Source organism: Rhea americana, unplaced genomic scaffold, assembly GCF_003343005.1.
Source record: "Rhea americana isolate MKP2758 unplaced genomic scaffold, rheAme1 scaffold_77, whole genome shotgun sequence".
Taxonomy (NCBI): Eukaryota; Metazoa; Chordata; class Aves; order Rheiformes; family Rheidae; genus Rhea; species Rhea americana.
In genome coordinates this window covers 693,725-711,795 of record NW_028186945.1, presented here as the reverse complement: position 1 = coordinate 711,795, position 18,071 = coordinate 693,725, and the positions used below count along the sequence as shown (strand labels likewise).

The 18,071-nt window shown below is 34.8% G+C and overlaps 1 protein-coding gene across 3 annotated transcripts in view; it reads right to left on the bottom strand.

Annotated features, from left to right (window-relative positions):
• Positions 1–18,071, bottom strand: part of NDUFAF2 (NADH:ubiquinone oxidoreductase complex assembly factor 2) — a 65,867-nt gene that overhangs the window by 14,552 nt on the left and 33,244 nt on the right. For 2 of the 3 annotated variants that reach the window (XM_085322399.1, XM_085322400.1), the window contains exons 2-3: positions 8,995–9,084; positions 198–238 (exon numbers count right to left, since the gene is read on the bottom strand). In XM_085322399.1, the coding sequence (XP_085178525.1) occupies positions 198–238; positions 8,995–9,084 (131 nt within the window). The remainder of the gene's footprint in view (positions 1–197; positions 239–8,994; positions 9,085–18,071) is intronic. The other variant, XM_085322401.1, reaches the window with a different exon arrangement.

Sequence of the window (18,071 nt, the reverse complement as noted above, 5' to 3'; positions counted from 1 at the left end):
GTTTAGATTTCCATCTTTTATCTTTTTCTAAGACTAGATATCTAGTCTGTATATAGTTTCACAAATGAGGCAAGCAACATACTAAATTTCTCTCCTAAAAGTGAAAAATTACTGGACAAGTAAGTCTATTATAAATGAATTGCTGTAGTTCAGTTTAACTTCAACAATTGAAAGTTTAAAGACTCTTMATCTCTCACCTCAATAGTGGGTGGATCATTTCTTTTTTTTCTTATCCAAGCTGCAAAAGAAGTAAAAATCAGATGGATTATTTCAAAGATGACAAACAGTATTATAACTCAAAATTATAACAAATTCGTAATGAAATGCAAAGCCTGGCAAGCCATAATATTACACTCCCCAAGTACAAAGCCCCAGGATATTATTTCCCTTGTCAACAGTCAGTCTTCACAGAAGAAAGAATTCGCCTCTGTTATGAGAGCTTGAGCACAGCCTGCATACCACTCAGGCTCAAAATAAGGCTTCAGCAAGGCTTAAGTGATGCCAGGGCCTTTTGTTGAGCTTGCTGTGCAAGGCTTAGTTTCACCCCGAGAAAATGACAGGACAAGTAGTAAGGATAAGAAAAGCTGGAAACCACTCTGGAGAGAAAGGATTCCTCTCTACGCCTTTAGGCTGTTAAAGCCTAAAAATTTATTGTTATAATAAAGTCTAATTTATGTTAGTGCTGGATAGGTTTCTTTCCCAGGCGTGCAAGATACAGCCCAAAACCTGAAAGAGGCAGACCCACTGCATTAASGGGGAGGTGCCCTAATTGAGGAAAGAAGGGAAGGCTCCTCTATCATACTAAATTCATGTTGGAAGGGACAGCAGAGGAATTACTTTGCCTAAGGCAGTGGCAACCCTGATTGTCCTGTAACTCAGGATTTCCATTATGAATCAAAAATCAATAGCTTTATGCCCACTCCAACCTCAAACACTGCCTGTTATTTTGGAAATGACTGGTTGYAGCAATCCAAAGGGATCCCATCACAGACAGAGAAATGCCACTGTGTCAAATCTTGCCTCATTCAGTCAATAAATTATTACAGATAGCTCCAACTGTATTGCTGATGTTATTAGACAAACAAATTCCCTGATTGTGAATAGGTCAATACTCATCATTCTTTAAAAGTACCACTACTGAAACATTTTTTCATGACTTTTCAATGCACAGAATCAGTAGGTGCCTGTTTGCGTATTTTGAAGACRTTTGTCTCTTCTGCTATTTTTCAAATGAATGAATAGCAGAATGCAAGTGGCCAGTAATGAACAGAAGGACAAACATAAGGAAAGCCAGCTCCAAGCACAGAGATATGGCAAAATGTTCTTTTGTATGTTTGGATAGTTAAGACATTTGTTACTGTGCAGGAAGATTAGAGCAAAAATGACATTTTCATTATCACCCAGTCAAATTCCTGGTCTGGTTCGTAGTTGTCTGTAAAGTTTCAAAAACACTTTAAGAAGGAATGCTTCCAGATTTTAATTTCCTAGTACTATTTATACTGTGTTTTGAGGGGAATTGGAGCAGGAGGAGGAGGGAAGTCCAGAACATAGAGTTGCACAGAGTCATAATTGCTCATCACTACCGAAAACATGACTACACACAGGGTGAAACATTAGCACCATTCTACTTCAGCAGTATTATGAAACTGGTTTTAGGAGGAATAGCTTCCAATTAACATGAGCAGGAGATTAAGGTAGGTAAAATGGCATTACATTGCTTAGAGTTTAGCCATGACTGCAAAGTTAATTAACTCAAGGTTAATGGTGAAATGTCTGTAACAATATGAAACAAGGTCTTGATTTTGCATCAGATGATACTTTTTGAAGTTGTTTTCTTTTAAATAAAATTCTAAAACATATTTTCTTAAAATTGACACATACGTGCTTACAAACAGCACTCCCTATCAGCTTTTCTCAGACGTCTTTTGAGTCTAACAAAAATTAGACACAAATTTGCCACTGCAGAGAAGTGACCAAGTACTGAGTAGTCAACATCAAGCTTTTGGAGAAAGTTTGATATTAAAGAAAAGCAAAACAGCCCATTAAGATAACTACAGAATTCAACAGAAAGTCATATTTATTTTTAGATTTGCAAAACATTTTCAATGCACCTCTATTCCTTTCACATACTTTAATTTTATAGCACTTTCCCAATGCAGAATCTGGCAAGATCACAACCTGAAACGGCACAATGACTGAGATTTGCACTTAGCTGACAGACTTGCAAACACGCATTGTACAAGGACCAGATTAAAGACAGGATTACTGTTATTAGAGAAGATCATAGTTCACATTTTTCCTTCTTTCAGAAATTATCTTTGTCCATATTTAGCAAAAGTTCTAATAGCATATGAGAGGTAAAAATATCTTAAGTATAATATGTATACTAGACACTAACCAATAAAAGATGCAGCTAGAGAAGGATGGAAGAAGAAAGATTAATATGTTTTGTGAAAAATTAAAGTTTTAAATCCTCAAAATCTGAGGGATTATTTTCAAAGAATCACCTTCTCCCTCCTTCCAGTCATCATTTCTCTATCACATGAAAGTGTTTGTTACAGCACCACTGTCTCAACTCTCACACCTAAGAACTTCTAGCATTTTCTTAAAATGATAGTATTTTCACASTATTTTAACTTCATCTTATCACAATTAATCATTCTTAAATGAATTAAAATTGAAAACCTACAAAATTAAGTTGCAATTAGAAAATACTGTGGAAATATAAACATTACAGTAGATTCTTTTTCATTGACAGATAAGACTTTTAGTCAGTTATTTGATTAATCATTTTCAGATGAACGGAATACTTCTAATCAAAGATTTTATCATTTAATTATCTGCCTCAGTTCAGCAAGCCACAAATAGAACAGCAAAGGGTATTACAGTGAAACAAGCTTCGAGAACAGAACATGTGAACATGTTCCAACGTATTTTCATTCATTAATAGACCTCAATCAGTATCAACATTCATAAACAACAAAACAATGCTCAACTTAGGAAGATTTCTATATCAAAGATTCCCTTATCACATTGTACCTATTTAAATACATAGATAGTAAATCCATGCTATTTTTCTTTCCAGCTATAACAAACATTTGAATGTGTGGTTTGATATGTGTTGCCTTCTCAGTTTAACTCTAAAAATAACCTGTGGACACAAAGATAGGGTACCTTTTTCAAAATTGCTACAGGTGAATTCATTTTAACATCTGTAACAGGCCCATTAGGAAATCATGAATTAATGAAAGATTCCTTCAGTGCTGAAAGGTAGCTGAAGAAATATGGTATCAAAACTGACTAAAATTTGCTAAAAGTATAAACAAAAAATGAAGTTAGTTAGCTTTAATATATATTATCCCTCTGTGCAAAACCATTTCTGAAATAATCTACATAAAGTACTCCTCAAGATATTTTACAAGAATGAAAGCATAAACAAAAACATGCTCTGAACCAAGTGCATTTCAGTATATTACACTTTAGTTTCAGAGAGTTTTATCAATCTTACAAAATTAAAAAAGAATTTTAATCATGCACCTAATTACTCCTCAATCTTTGGGGTGAAGAATTGAGAGATTCTAATATATTTAATCCCCAACAGTTTTCAGGTTGTTTTATTTCAGATAGAAAACTATAATAAACTTCCAAATTTTCTGAGGAATCAAGAGTACTTTGAGCATCCCACACATTGTTCAAAACACCAGAAACTAATGTCTTAAAACTTAGACATAAGAGAAATCTACAGAAACAATTAAAGGAAGAATAAGTATACAAAAAAGTATAATCAGTGATTTCTCATTGATTTAGCACTGATTTTAACAAAATCCAATTAACTAAATGAGATTTAAAATCCTTCCATTTAAAGTTGTAAGACCTATTTTGYATTCTCTTTTAAAATACATAGTAATGTTTACAATTTTGCACTGGAAAAGTCTTATCCCTCCCCCCTTTCTTTGCACTCTCCTTTATACCCTTAGTCAACATAATTTTTAATTAATAAAAAGACTTATATCACAATTAAACATTTACTGRTGGAAACAATATAAGTAGGTGCTTCATTACATGTTATTTGAACACCAGATACACACACACACACACGTACTCAATTAAGAAGTGTCCAGTGACAGCTATAGCTAGAAAAATTTCCATACTAACACTCCCTTCCACCGCACTAACAAAGCAAAATGCTCTCACACATTGTTAGCCAAGATGGTTTGAATCTGATAAAGTAGAGGAGGTAACATGTATGGACTGACTGCACCCTAAACATGCTTCCCCGGCTCTCCCAAAAAAGCCTCAGAAAAACGAATAGATTGCCTCCATTTCAAGCTGTCTAATTATGCTGCTGCTTCTAATTTTATCTGGATGGTACTTCCCCCATTCTGTACTTATTATAATGCTATCTTTGTCTAAAAGGAATTTAGCTCGCTAACTGGACATTTCATACCTTGAGACCCCAGCATTCTTTCATCAGCACTCATTTGCATTCACATTAGTATGCATGAGATTTTCATTGAACTTTAAGACTCCTACTGGCACATAACACATTGTAATGAGCGTAAAAGTGAGCATGCAAATTAAGGCTCCCATTAATCACTAAATGCTACAAAAAAAAAAAAAAAAAAAGAAAGAAATAGAGAGGCAATAAAATGCTGCATGAAGCGTGCAATCTCATGAATCTCTCCCTGTACGTAGAATTACCGATCTTCTTTCAGGAAAACTATTGATATATGCTGAGGAGGTAAAGTGCATGTTCTACCAGGCAATACAATAAAACTCAGAACTTCCCTTACAGAAAGGTTGTCTGTTATCTGCATCCGTATTGCCAGGTGGAAGGTTTGGGAGAGGGAGAAAAAGTATCCAATCTCACCATGTAGTAAATATAAGAGGCTTTATTTAAACTAAAATATCTAATATTTGTATTGTGAACATAAAGTATGTTTCCTTTTATACTGTAGTTTTGAATTTAGAAAGTAATTTATTTTAAGATACAAATAAATAATGCTGGACTAAGGAGCACACAAGGGATTGTGAGTCTATTTTTATAATACTGAACATGTTTCAGTTTTACAAAAGGCTTGATTGACATTCAGAACTGTTGTAAAAATTCACAGGTCTGATTACCTAGGAGATTTAATCCTGTGGAGCACTAAGCTAAAATCTTCAGGAGGAAAAAAAAATGCAGTAAAACTCTGCAGAGCTAAGTCCTCAGTCCTGTATTCAGTTGGTATACAGGACTACTGTCCTGTATTCCTGTATACAGGAACATCCTATCCAGAGCCYGGGAAAGCAGTTTGCACAGATCAGGTCTCTAATCTGGATGATTGGTCTATCTACCTGTTTTATAGTTTCCTACTTACTCTCAGTTAGCCTATTTCATGTTTGTAACTAGATAAACAYTGGCCAAAAATCAGCCCTTTGGTTAACCACCTGTACAGGTTGCATGTGTTAGGTACACAATGGCAGGTTTATCTCAAACCCACTCCAAATCTCTCTACCACCTGCTTCAACTTCACAAACAATCATTTCCCCCTGATTTTGAGCAAGTCCTCCTCAGACAACTCATGCCCTTAAATATTCCCAGGAGAAGTACTTTTATTCATTTAGGTAACAAGAGGCTATTTTCTAGCCTTCCCCCCACCTTTCTCCCCCAGGGTGAGGTACGGAAGTGAGGAGAAGGAAAGAGTGCCTGGACAACTGGTTCTAAATCATGTGGTCATTAAGAAGTATCCACAAGCAGAGCACTGGCACAACAGGGAACACAGGTGAAAGCAGCTCTCTGCTCATTTCTAGAAAAAGAAGTGAGGAAATAAGGCAGCAGAGACTTCAGCACAGTTCTTAAAGTGAAAAGGCTGAAAAGTAGGAATGCTACCTGCAGTATTTGTTAAGAAGGTGCCTGAAGGTATAAGGCATGGACCCAGCGGCTGGGATTTAGAACACTAAGAATGAGGATCCAAAAAAATTCTGAGAGTAAAAGAGAAAACTGAGTAACAAATATTATGGAGCCTTCTAACCTTATATTCATCTTCTACTGTTCAGGGAAAACAGCAAGAGTTTTAGAAATCTTTCTGCAAAGTCTCAATCTATTTGCTAGTATAATCAGTATCCACAACAGCATGAACTATACACATGCACATGCTATACATCCACAAGAAAACTTTATTGGGAATTTTTCAGGAGAGACTGGACAGAAGATAATGGAATGAAAGTTCAGCAGAGGTCTTCTGGTAACATCAGATTTCCCCTCCTACACTAGTCTTAAAGAGAAAAATGTAGGGACATAATTACAATGAGCCTCTAACAAAGCGTGCCTAAAACATTTTTTAAACTGTGTCCCCTGACTCAGCTAACAGCTTCTACGGTACTATTTGAATTCTACTCTTTCCCATTTCTTGCTAACAGACAAATCCTCAATCTACAGGAACCAGAAAAGAAAAAAAAAAAAANAAAAAAAAAAAAAAAAAGTAATGAACTTCAGAGCATTTCACATCCTTAATTCACACTCCAACATGCAGCAAAGGCACAATATTTCTCCAAACAGCCTTTACACACACAATAGAAGCACCAGTTCTGGCTTTTTTTTTTTTTTTTTTTTTTTTAAACAATAATTTAAAGCATTTTTTTAATTTAAATTAGTACTAAACATTTTTTTTATAAAAATCCATAATTTTGTCAGAAACAAACAGATTTGCTGTTTAGCATGTAAGTAATGCACAGAAAAAGCAGCATGCATCTTTTCTTGTCCCTTGAGAAACTCTGTAGAACCAAAGGTTGTTACCTATCTGTATTACTTAAATTTTCCTTGCCTCCATGAATTCTTTGTTTTCAGTGTTGATAGTATCATAAAGAAAAAAATTACAGTTATAAAGATGATGAAATAAGTGTTAAAAATGTAAACGTAGCTAATAAAAATGTGAACAGTCAACCATGTTTTCTTCTTCAAGMGAGGAAACCAAATACAATGCCTTGGCTTGTCAAAGGGCATCTCAGGTCTGGCAGCTGCATCTTTTTAGGCAAATCCATACTGAAGTGTACCTCACCCTTGATTCAAGGTCTCTGAACTAGTGCTTGCCAAAAGCATCCATCCAAATGGCTGTACACTCTCCAAATTTTGCATATCACACTGTCACAATTGCAGCAATTTGCACTAAGGTTTCTGGAAACACAGTGCAGGCTTATTAGTGCCACACTAATTCAAGCAGTCCTAATAATAGGTCCATACAGCATGCTGGAAGAAGCAGTCTGYCTAGAACAGTTTGTGAAAGTGCTTAGACATCTGATACACAATCTGGCTGCACCTGTTTCTTAATTTCTGTTAATTTCAGCCAAATGCAGGTAGAGACTATTGGATCACATTTTCTGACTCTTAAAAGGCAGCAGTAGGTCTCAGATGAGAACTCATTCAYGAGCAGAGCAGTTACTTGAGGCTTTACATATGTTTCTCAGTGTTTGTGGTGCAGAATGATTGCATGACAGTTGAACAGACGTACGACAATTGGCAGTAGTTGGAGAAATTTTGGATGAGGAAGTAATATTCAGAGGGCTGGATGAGGTAGCTGTTTCATTCAAGCACCAGATTTCAGAAGATGGCTATCTCAGACTGATACAGAGCAAGGAGCAACTAGATTAACACTTGCCAGCCACCGTGTGTGCTGTGACAGTAAGACTGAAGCTGTTAATACTATATTTTSCCCATAGATAGCAAATACTGCTAGTTGGGCTGAAATAGCTTTGAGAAGCTTTCAGCCTTTAATTGAAGCCTTGGCCCATCACACAAAAACTTGTAGGAATCAATGGAGTATACACTGACAAAATACAAGACAGGAACATCTGACATTTCTCTCCTGACTACAGGAAGGGACATACTGGGACCAAAGTTCTGTCTTAGCTCAGTATCCTCTCCTTCAGGGGCCAGCAACAGGTGTCAAGGAGAGAGGAGTGAGATAAAGCAAGGACATTGTGATATTTCCTCAAAGTGCATAGTAGTCTCCATTAATTTGCATTTCATGGATAAATTAAATCAAAGTGATGTTTGTATGTGAGATGTATTTTTCTTCCATGAGTTGGTTTAACCACTTTCTGAACCCATGTAAGCTTTTAGAATGCAGAACAGTCAATGCCAAGGAATTCTACAATTTAACTACATCTTTTTTTTTTTTTTTTTTTTAATCTCCTTTTGTTTGTTTTAAACCTAGCAATTCTGGAAGATGTTTTGATATTATTCTCCCCAAAACACGCAGTGCATGATGGGGTAACTATGTCTATTATTTCAAGGCTTCCTTTCTTATCCTATAAAGCTCTGGATTTTAAACTCTACATAACCCCACACTTGCTCAAGCTCCTACAACCTCAGGACAGGACCAACATACACTTTCTCCCTGCTTCCTTTCTCTTTCTTCTAGGGCTGCTCAGTTACTGCAGTTTGTTCTGTTCAGGAATTTCACTAGCTCCCCTGAATTTCTTACTATGCCTCAATTTTCTATGCAAAATTTTCATCAATAGTAGCAGGAAAAAAAGTTAATTATTAACAGGTTCTCCAACTCCATACAGCATGGTGCAGTGAAGAGCATAGAAAACCAACTACTACCATCAAAAAAAAAAAAAAAAATCCACAGTCACCGTGCCACCAATAATTCAACTAGCCTACAAATTAACACTGCAAAAAAGGCATAATTAGGAAGTTTAGCACATTTAATTTTGGTTATTCTATCAGATTCCCCTCAGGCACAAATATTTTCACATTTAATAGGATAAAGTCATGGTGATGCAGGCTCTGTTTACATTTCTACTAAGTACTGATTCCATATACATAACTTATCCTGTTTGTAAGAGGTTACTTAAAGAATTCATAATAACTAGGCTGTTAAACTCTATTATTGAGGATGAATAACAACAGACAACCTTTTCATACAATCAGATATTGCACTGAATTCTGATTCAATATTTTTAACAGCAATGTTATCTTGAAATAAAACCAAAGTCTTTAAGATTTACCTTCCCATTCTATTGGAAAGTCACCCATCTCATACTGATATGCTTGCTGATTTACGGCCTCTACAAATCTTCTCTCTGGAATAGTTTGTCCTATAAAAAAAAATTATAAATATACATACACATATTATATATACATTTATATAATAATTATTTAAATTGCAGATTATGTTACTATTTTGAAAGAACTGTAATAACATAAGTGTAAATGATGTCTACAGGATAAAAATGAAGGACTAAAATACCGAGAAAGTTATTATGATCCAGATATCATAATTTGAAATGCTATCTGTTTTAGTAGCTTTTGTTAAAGTTTGCATGTTCTACAGTTGATTTCAATTATTAATGACAAAYACATTTCAACCCTACTTATCCCTCCCTATGAGGATGTTTCTCTGAAGAGATGTCCTGCAGTCTTCCATCAGCTGTTTTTTCCTTCACTCAGATATATTTCATGCCCTTGTTGGTGACAGATCAGAAATTCTGTTTGAGTCAGAAACCTGCTACCAAAATTTCAYTGGTGAGTTTTGCCCCGTGGTCAGACCACACCACTTCAAATCAGTGGCAAATACTCTATGCATGCCAGCCTTTTCTCACATCCATGCGAGTTAAATATTTTCTGTGTTTAAGTAGAATGAAAATTATTAGAGGTCTAGCTGACAGGGAGCATGCAATATATTAAAATTGGAACCAGCGTTAAGAATTTGGATTTAGACTCCACCCACAGCAAGACAGAACAGGGCAGAGGTGCTGTTGGATATCATTCTATTGAGCAGAAAAGTGTATATTTCAGATTTTAAAAAATATTTTAAATATTTACCCCTGCAGCCTTCACTTACAAAAGTTATTTTATCTCAAAGTAGATAGTAGTCAGAAATTCCAATTAAAACTGATCTGATTAATAGATGAACTGACTAATAAGGTTCTTACTATTTTGCTTTGTTAAGTATTTAACAACGAACTTGCATAGAAATTGTCATTCTTTAGAAATAAGCTTTATTTGTAGGTTTTTAAGCAAAGCATCGATTTTTCTGATTTTTTTGCTGATTTTTCTAAGTCTAACATTGTTACTGTTTGTTTCAGATATATGCCATTAGGCAAAGAAAATACAGTGTAGGATACTTTCATCTCTAAGATTAGGTGTATTTGTCAGTGTTGAAAGATAAGTGATTTACATTTGTTTTATAGGTATAAAAGTACCTTAGTATACTCCAATATACTGATTATACTTAATATACTTGCTTTAAATAATTTATTTTCAACAATATCATGGATATGTCCCTTTCTCAAATTTTTCCCTTTTTTGAAAAAACAAATAGAAAAAACAAAAATATGGAGTTTCTTTCTTTCCATGCATAAGATTTCCAGAAAAGCTGAAAATCTAATTTGGCCTGAACCCATGTAATTCTGAGAATTAACATGCTGCTTCATTCTTGGAAWGTCACAACACGTTGCTGTTAGCTCAGCATGTTTAAAAAAAAATGTCTGTAATTTTAGTCCTGAGTAGGTAGAAAAACAGTCTAAGTAAACTGACGTAAGCAAAATAAGGAATATACCTTTTTACCTATTATTACTCCATGTGATTGATACTATATTTTTATGCATTTCCAGACAAAATATGTTCTTAACTAATACACTTTTAACTAAATACAATGCTTTTCATTCTGCTGCAAGCTTTTACAGCAAATACATACAAGTTATCCCCATATTCTCTAGTCAAATGAGAGTTTAAAGCCAAACTCAGAAAATTATTTCCCAAAGAAAAGAATCATCACATAGTAATGCTGGTGACTTTTAAGTCTCTCTGCACTTATGATGAGACTTGTGATATGACACTAACTTCAACTGTCTRATCTGCCTTGTCCCCTAGGTTTCTTCCGGCACACCCCTGCTAACAAATAATTTACACAGATTTTTCTATTCAAGATCACACAGAACCCTCTTTAGATTAAATTTAAAACTTTTACGTTTTACAGAGATGTTTTTTCATACTAGAGATACAGTTTTGCTTTATAATGATTAATTTACTTCTATGGTTTCAAATAAACACCAAAGTCTTTGCTATTGCAGCTCAAGAAACTTCACTTACAAGTTTATACACACAAAGCAATTGCAAATAGCAGTTTAAGAGCCACAATTTACAGTTTTAAAAGTAACCTCATTTTCATTCACCAAATCTTTGGATAAAAGAGTCAAACTGGGACACAACATATCCAAGGAATAACATCCAATAACTCATAAAACAAAACAGATTATTTCAGAACAGATGTATAGAATACTCATATCCAATATAACTTACACAAAACACTGAAGTAGATTAGATTTGCAGCTTTGCAGGAGTTATTGCTAAGAAAAATGGCAAAGAAATTTAAATACTGGATAGATCTTTCAGTAAGTGATAGTGTAGTTACATATTTTTATTTTTACAAACTTTCCTACTGTACATATTTTCCCCAAGCTTTTCTGTCTCTGGCTGTCTGTAAGTCAATGTGATGACTTAAATGAAGCCTGGAAACAAGTGTTTAACAAAAAATAGGCAGTCTGCCAGCAGGAGAAAAGGGGTAGCTGAAGCYAGCAAAGGAAATGCTAAATGGAACATGAGGGGGTAACAAATGACTTAATGGATTATTTTCTAGATTTTTGCAGGTTTGTGGATCAACTATGAAGCCTAGAAATGAAGTTACATTTCCATGTGAAAACATGGTTCGCTATAGAAATGTGTAGATGTTATAACATTCTAACTTTTCAATTTCTTTTAAGGAAGAGCCCCTCTTTTAGAGTCTAAAAGTCCTCATTGTTTCCCCTGCAGTCACTAAATCTGATATATCCACATTTGCATTACAAGAAAACCACTGAAGAACTCTCTAGATGCAAATGAATCCCAAATCTGTGCTTTTCTATGACCCAATGAAAAATCTTCCAAGATCAATTTCATAAAACAAAATATATAATTTTAAAGATGCCCAGTAGCTCTAATTGATTTTCAGTGTTTGCAAAATTGTTATTTGAAAGAGATTTCTCTGTTAATCTCTGACATACACTATCAGCGAGAAGAAAAACCGGACTATCAACAGCAAACTCAAAATTTTTGATACCTGAACTGAGTAAGAATCCCCGTCGGCTGAGAAATATCAGCATGTTTTGCAGTCAGATGGAAATGACATCACTCACTCACACTTGCATGCACATGAGCTACCATACTACATCAAGAATTCATAACTCCCATGTAGACCAAACGAATCTCACTCAAGCRGACTCAAGCCTAGAACTCTCTTTTGGCTTACCAGCTTGCACTATCTGGGTGATAAGAGGTCAGGGAAGACATACTTTATTGATTACTTATGAAAAAAGAATCAAAACAATTCACAGACAGAATATGCAGTTGTCATTAATTTAAGAAAAACAGATTGTCATAGTTACTGTAAGCCTTGCAACGAAACACAAGCAAATAATTTCAAAGCATACCCATTTACTGAGTGCTATGTACTTTGAAGGGATGGTATTGTACTTCATTCATTAACAGTACRTTACTTTATCATCAATAATAAAACATCAATTTTACATAGTAGAAAGAAAAAGGTTTCCAGATTTTTTTTCAGCAGTATCTTTAGGTCACAGAATTCATCTACCTTTCTTATCTGTCGTCTAGTAACAGCTCAACCAACATTGCAGCTTTTGCTCAATATGGAACAGTACTTAAACTGGAAAGCAACCGAACTATAAGCAATTCTTCCTAGGAAACAGAAGATGAATTACTCCTCTGAAGGGAACAAAAACTAGATTACTGCTCCACAGGCTGCAGGAGTGAGCCACCACCTCCAGAGCAAGACACACAGCTGTTCTTTTTGGAAAACGTTCTTTTGTGATACAAGGGAAAAATAATCCATTTTTGAAGTGAACTTTAATTTCTGCAAGCTTAGATCCCTCCTTTGCACAGATTTTAGCTGAAGTACCCTGTTCATTGGTGACTCTCCCCATGAAGTCCAAATTCCACTGTTTGATGATTACAGCTCTGCATTTTCCACAGGTTATACAGACAGAAATGCAACTGAGTCTGATCTAAAATACGTATCACAGAATTTAAGTAAAATAATGCTGATTCATAAACCACAGCATCACTTTCAAAAGAAATGATTACCCTTACTGTTAGAAGTCTGCACGTTTTTCCAGGTTGGATTTTATCTAAACTCAACTTTGAGCCATTGGACATGGCATCTTTGGCTCCCAGAATGAAGAACCTCTTACTATCAAAGGTATGTTTCAGGTAGGTATTTGCAGGCTATAATCAAGTCATTCATTAATCTTTTTGCTACAGAAACAACTTACTAGATTCTCATGATAGTATATATTTTCAAATCTGAACATGGAGTACATACTCTTGACATTAAAAAAAGTGTGTGCATATGTGTGTAATGTAAATGTAAATTATTGGGCCACTGCAGTTAAAAGATACGTGATTAAGGTCATAAGATATTGCCCACTTCTCCTTTCAACAAAGGAGAATACGTTAACTTAGTGGTAAAAAGGACATTAATAGCACATTGCTAGAAGAAAAAGATGATGCCCTCAATTACTAAGAGGTATAATCAAGAAAGGGTACCAGCTGAACTTCCTCACCATGTTCTCTGTCCTAAAAATAAAGATAATCATAAATAATCATAAATAATCACAAAACTAAGTAGTTCACTCTGTTTTCAAAGTTTTTCTTGAAAGCTCTTTACTGGTGGAGTTCATATCTACGTATTAAGTTTGCAGAACTGCAATGAATTAACAATTCCTCCTTATAAATAGAACAGGAATCAATATCAATTTAAGAACATAAAATAGTAAACTTGTTCACACTAACATAGCATATATCATAATGGAATCAGAGTTCAGTGTATTTTCTACAATAATAATGTTCATCTTTTAAAATAAATAGTTGTCCCCAAGAATTCTAATTTTATTTTTAAAAAGCTCAGATTTCTATAAACTTAATTTTTGCCAAGAGACAAATTAAGTACTTTCAATTGTTCATGTTAGTTAAAAAGAAAGGAAAAAAAAARRRRRRAAAAAAATATGGTCTCAAATAAACTAGAAAAGTTTAATATTCGCACCCAATAGATATCACTTACATATGTAAGTATGTTTTCTCTAATAATTCATAGACTTGAAGTCAGGTAAAAGCCTTTATGCTTTATAAAGTCTTATTAGAAATGAATTTCAGTTTTTAAGAGTAGCAAGTAAGGCCACAGGCTGCTTTTTTCTATGGTTCTGGTTTCCACTAACCTCAAGAGAAGCAGGATTAGTGATTTCCAGTTTTACACTAGTATAAGAACAAGCAATATTAAACTTTGGCAAGTGATGAATGAGCAAGTCAAAAGAAGCTGGAAGTGTGACACTCGGAGTCAAATCACATATGCTTTGATTTCGCTTTTTATGTTTACATCTTATCAACAGTACAATTGGCTTTATAGAGTTGGTTGCAAGTACTAATTATTCTTTTTCTCAAAGGGAAGATTTTTTTTTTCAGATTTCTATTGAAAGTCCTGTACAGATGAATGTGAAGGTCCTATGGATGAATGCTTTCATGTTTGGAAACATATACTATCAAAGGAAAAACCCTCACATGCAGTACAAGCCTCTTCTCAAAAAAAATGCCATTTGACAATGCTGTAGTCATAGCTGTACCATCTTAGTATCTACTCAGTATGAACTGCACTAACTTTCTGTAGTTCCAACTATCCCATGGTCTCTGTAACAGAGCTACTTTTACTTAGCTATCAATCTCTACAGCATTTACAATTAATGTTCAAAAAGCTGGAAAGAGTTTGTCTAGTTGAATTCACTTGGGTAACAATTTTTTTGTAATATACTCTATTAAATATTACCTGTATACCGCTAACAATGCATTTTACATTGTACAAAAAGATTAAGATTAGGCTTAAGTTATAATATAAGCTAAAGATAGCCAAGACRGTTTTAAGTGAGTTCATCTACCTACTGGAAACAGTCTATTCACGGCAAATAGAGAGCTTTGCTAATTTCTTCAGCTGAGGAGTTTGTCAGACTTCCAGATACCTGATCAAGCAGGTAAAACTTGCACAAATATTCTACATTATATTGCAGCCTCTGGTCAACATACCCCAACAGTTTAAYAGTTTAACATAGATAAGGCTAGACTTATGCTCTGGGAAGTCCACAGACTTCCCTTCAACACCCTTCACGTTTTGTTTTTAACTGTGATGAGGCACTTATAGTCACCACAGAATAAGTCAATTTTTAATGTGAAATTTGAATGAGGAGAGAGTGCTAGCTTTCCCAGAGACATATCCCAACAATATACATCTTTTGTTAGAAATGGATATTAGCATAACAGCAGCACATCTCATGCTATCCCAGAAGACATCTCTACTCCTTTGAAGATTTCCATTGATGAGAACTTTTCATGCCTTGACAGTATCCACTGTCAGCTTCCCAGTGAAATGGACCTGTATGCATAAACAATCTTCAAAAGCTTCTAAGATGGATCCTCTGGAGAAGTTCTCATCCTTGTAAAAGTGACCAATGCTAATAGTATTTCAAAACCACTATGATTTGGTTAGCCTGATTGGGTCCCAAATTTTAACCCAGGACACCAATTTAACAAACATAATTCCATTCAAWTTTTCTTGACGCAATCTAGATTCTGCTCTTCTTACAGGCGAATGTCAAATAATRAAGTTTTTGTAAATAAGGTTTAGTATACAACTACTCAGTAACTGGCAATTGATCTATCATAATGTGTTAATATTTGGAGAGGAAATAAAAACAAAAAACTGTATGTTCAGAAGAAAGATCCTAAGTTATTCCTTGAAACATGGGCAATCTTGCCAATTTCTGAGAAAGATAGTCCAGGGAAATTATGTACAGGTATATGGAAAGGAAAAACTGCTCAGTACTATGTTTGCTATTGTACTGTATGCCTACAAGCAAATTGAATGCCTTATCCTCTCTGATCAAGAAATTGTTGCCAGTTTCCTATAAAGTAAGAAAGACTTAGAACAGTCTTGCAAAAGGCAAACTCAATCYTGCCTTATTTACCCCAATACAGCCAAAAGTAAACACTGAAGAACAATCAGGCCTTATTTAGAATCAGAATTACACTAATTCATTTCAATTCTACACACCAACTTTTATCTTTCATCTGCTAACCAGAATGATTTTGCCATTAGTGGACTCTGCTGCTTTGTATGAGTACATTCTGTATTTTGCTTAATATAGAACAAGCTCATCCTTCAGCTTCCTCAAAAGATGTAAGCCACTTTGATAATAGTGCCCCTATATATACCTCTCTCCAATAAACCTGACCCTTGTAGAGACCATGCTTTTAAGACCATCTTTAACAGCTGATACCAAAGACATCAATAGTGTACAAGCTGCAATTGATTCTGCTTCCTAGATAAAAATGGTTATTTAGATTAACATTTTCCAGTTTGCCACAAACTGCAGTTTTTTTYCCTCTCCTCTCAAACCAAAAAGTCTACACAGGTTGTTAGTCCACAGTAATCATATTTTTGCTTAATTGCTTCAATGTATGCATCCAGCCAGTGATGTATTATATACGTATGTGTATGTGTGTATATATACACACACACACATATATATCCACACATACATATAAACACACATTGTCGGGGCCTTGGCTATCTTGCAGGACCATGAAGAGCTGAAGTAAGCAACAAGCCGTTCAAAGGTCAYCAAGGAGGAATTCCTTGAGGGCAAGAGGATTAAAAAGATAAGCAGACGCCTGTGATCACTCACAGGACGTGCATCCAGAAAAGGAGTCAACACAGCAGCCAACTAGAAACTGAGCAGATGCGCGTGGACAATGCTAGACAACTAACAGAAACGCTTTGCGAGGCGCGTGGACGCATGAGCTTGCTGGAAAATATATATAAGCTAGACAGACAAAGGAATAAAGTTGGATTGAACTTGCATCACATTGATGTGTGTGTTCCTTCCCATCTTGCCAAGAATGGGCTACGGCAACATATATATGTGCTGTCTCACTGCCTAATTAACCTTCCAGAACACAATAAATGTTACAATAACATAAAACACATAATACAGATAATAGCAACGTTCAAATGAAAGTTATTCAACCAAAGCATTGACAATAAAGACACACAACTGATTTAATGAAATTTTGGGAAAACAAAACTATACRATCAGCTAGGAAGGACTAGGGTAGGATGACAGGAGAGAAGACAGAACAAGGAGTTCAAATAAGTATTTACTATTGTTAAAGTATGAACAAGGAGTTTTAAAAAAAAAAGAAATAGTACTTAACAGATTTTATTAACAGAAGTTTTACTGTTTTTTAAATGCCTGCATATGACATGCCTTCTCTCTCCTTTATTTAAGCTGATGCTATTTTTTGAAGGCTGTTAGCTCTCAGAACTCTGTCTTGCATACATCTATAAACTATCCAGAAAACTAGGGTGACCAAATTAATACAAAARCTTGTCTGAAAGAAATCTCAGAACAACAAAAAAACAAAAATGCAGAAAAAAAATCCAGCTTAGAAGACTTACTGATACACCATCAAGCTGTAATTTCTGAAGCTGGTGATAGAACAGACATTCTAATAATGATGCAATCAATTACTGAGGAAAACAACAGGAATGGTAGCACAATTATAGAACGTACAGTGTTCATAACTATTTCACTATCCACTTTCCTAAAGAGAGCTGCAATTGAAGACCTCATTGAAATCAGAAGCTCATGTTCTCTTAAAACTCTGCTCCCTCTATTCAGTTTACTCAGTAAGACATAGCACCATACCACCATTAGTAAGGTTAGCCCCTTACAGAAAGCGCTCACCACTTATTAGATTTGAAAGCTTTAAGATGATCTTTCCAAAGAATTCAAATATTAAGCAAAAGTTAGCAGGAATACTATCCAAGAAGTAATTTTAAATTAATGAATGCAATGTGAAGAATTTCAAAAAGTGCTAATATACATGTGTTTTGCTTTTCTTTCAGGCTAGTCTCTTTTTTAATTTACAATCATATTTCTGACTGACTGTAACGTTCTAAGTAAAATTGCCAGAAGTTTAA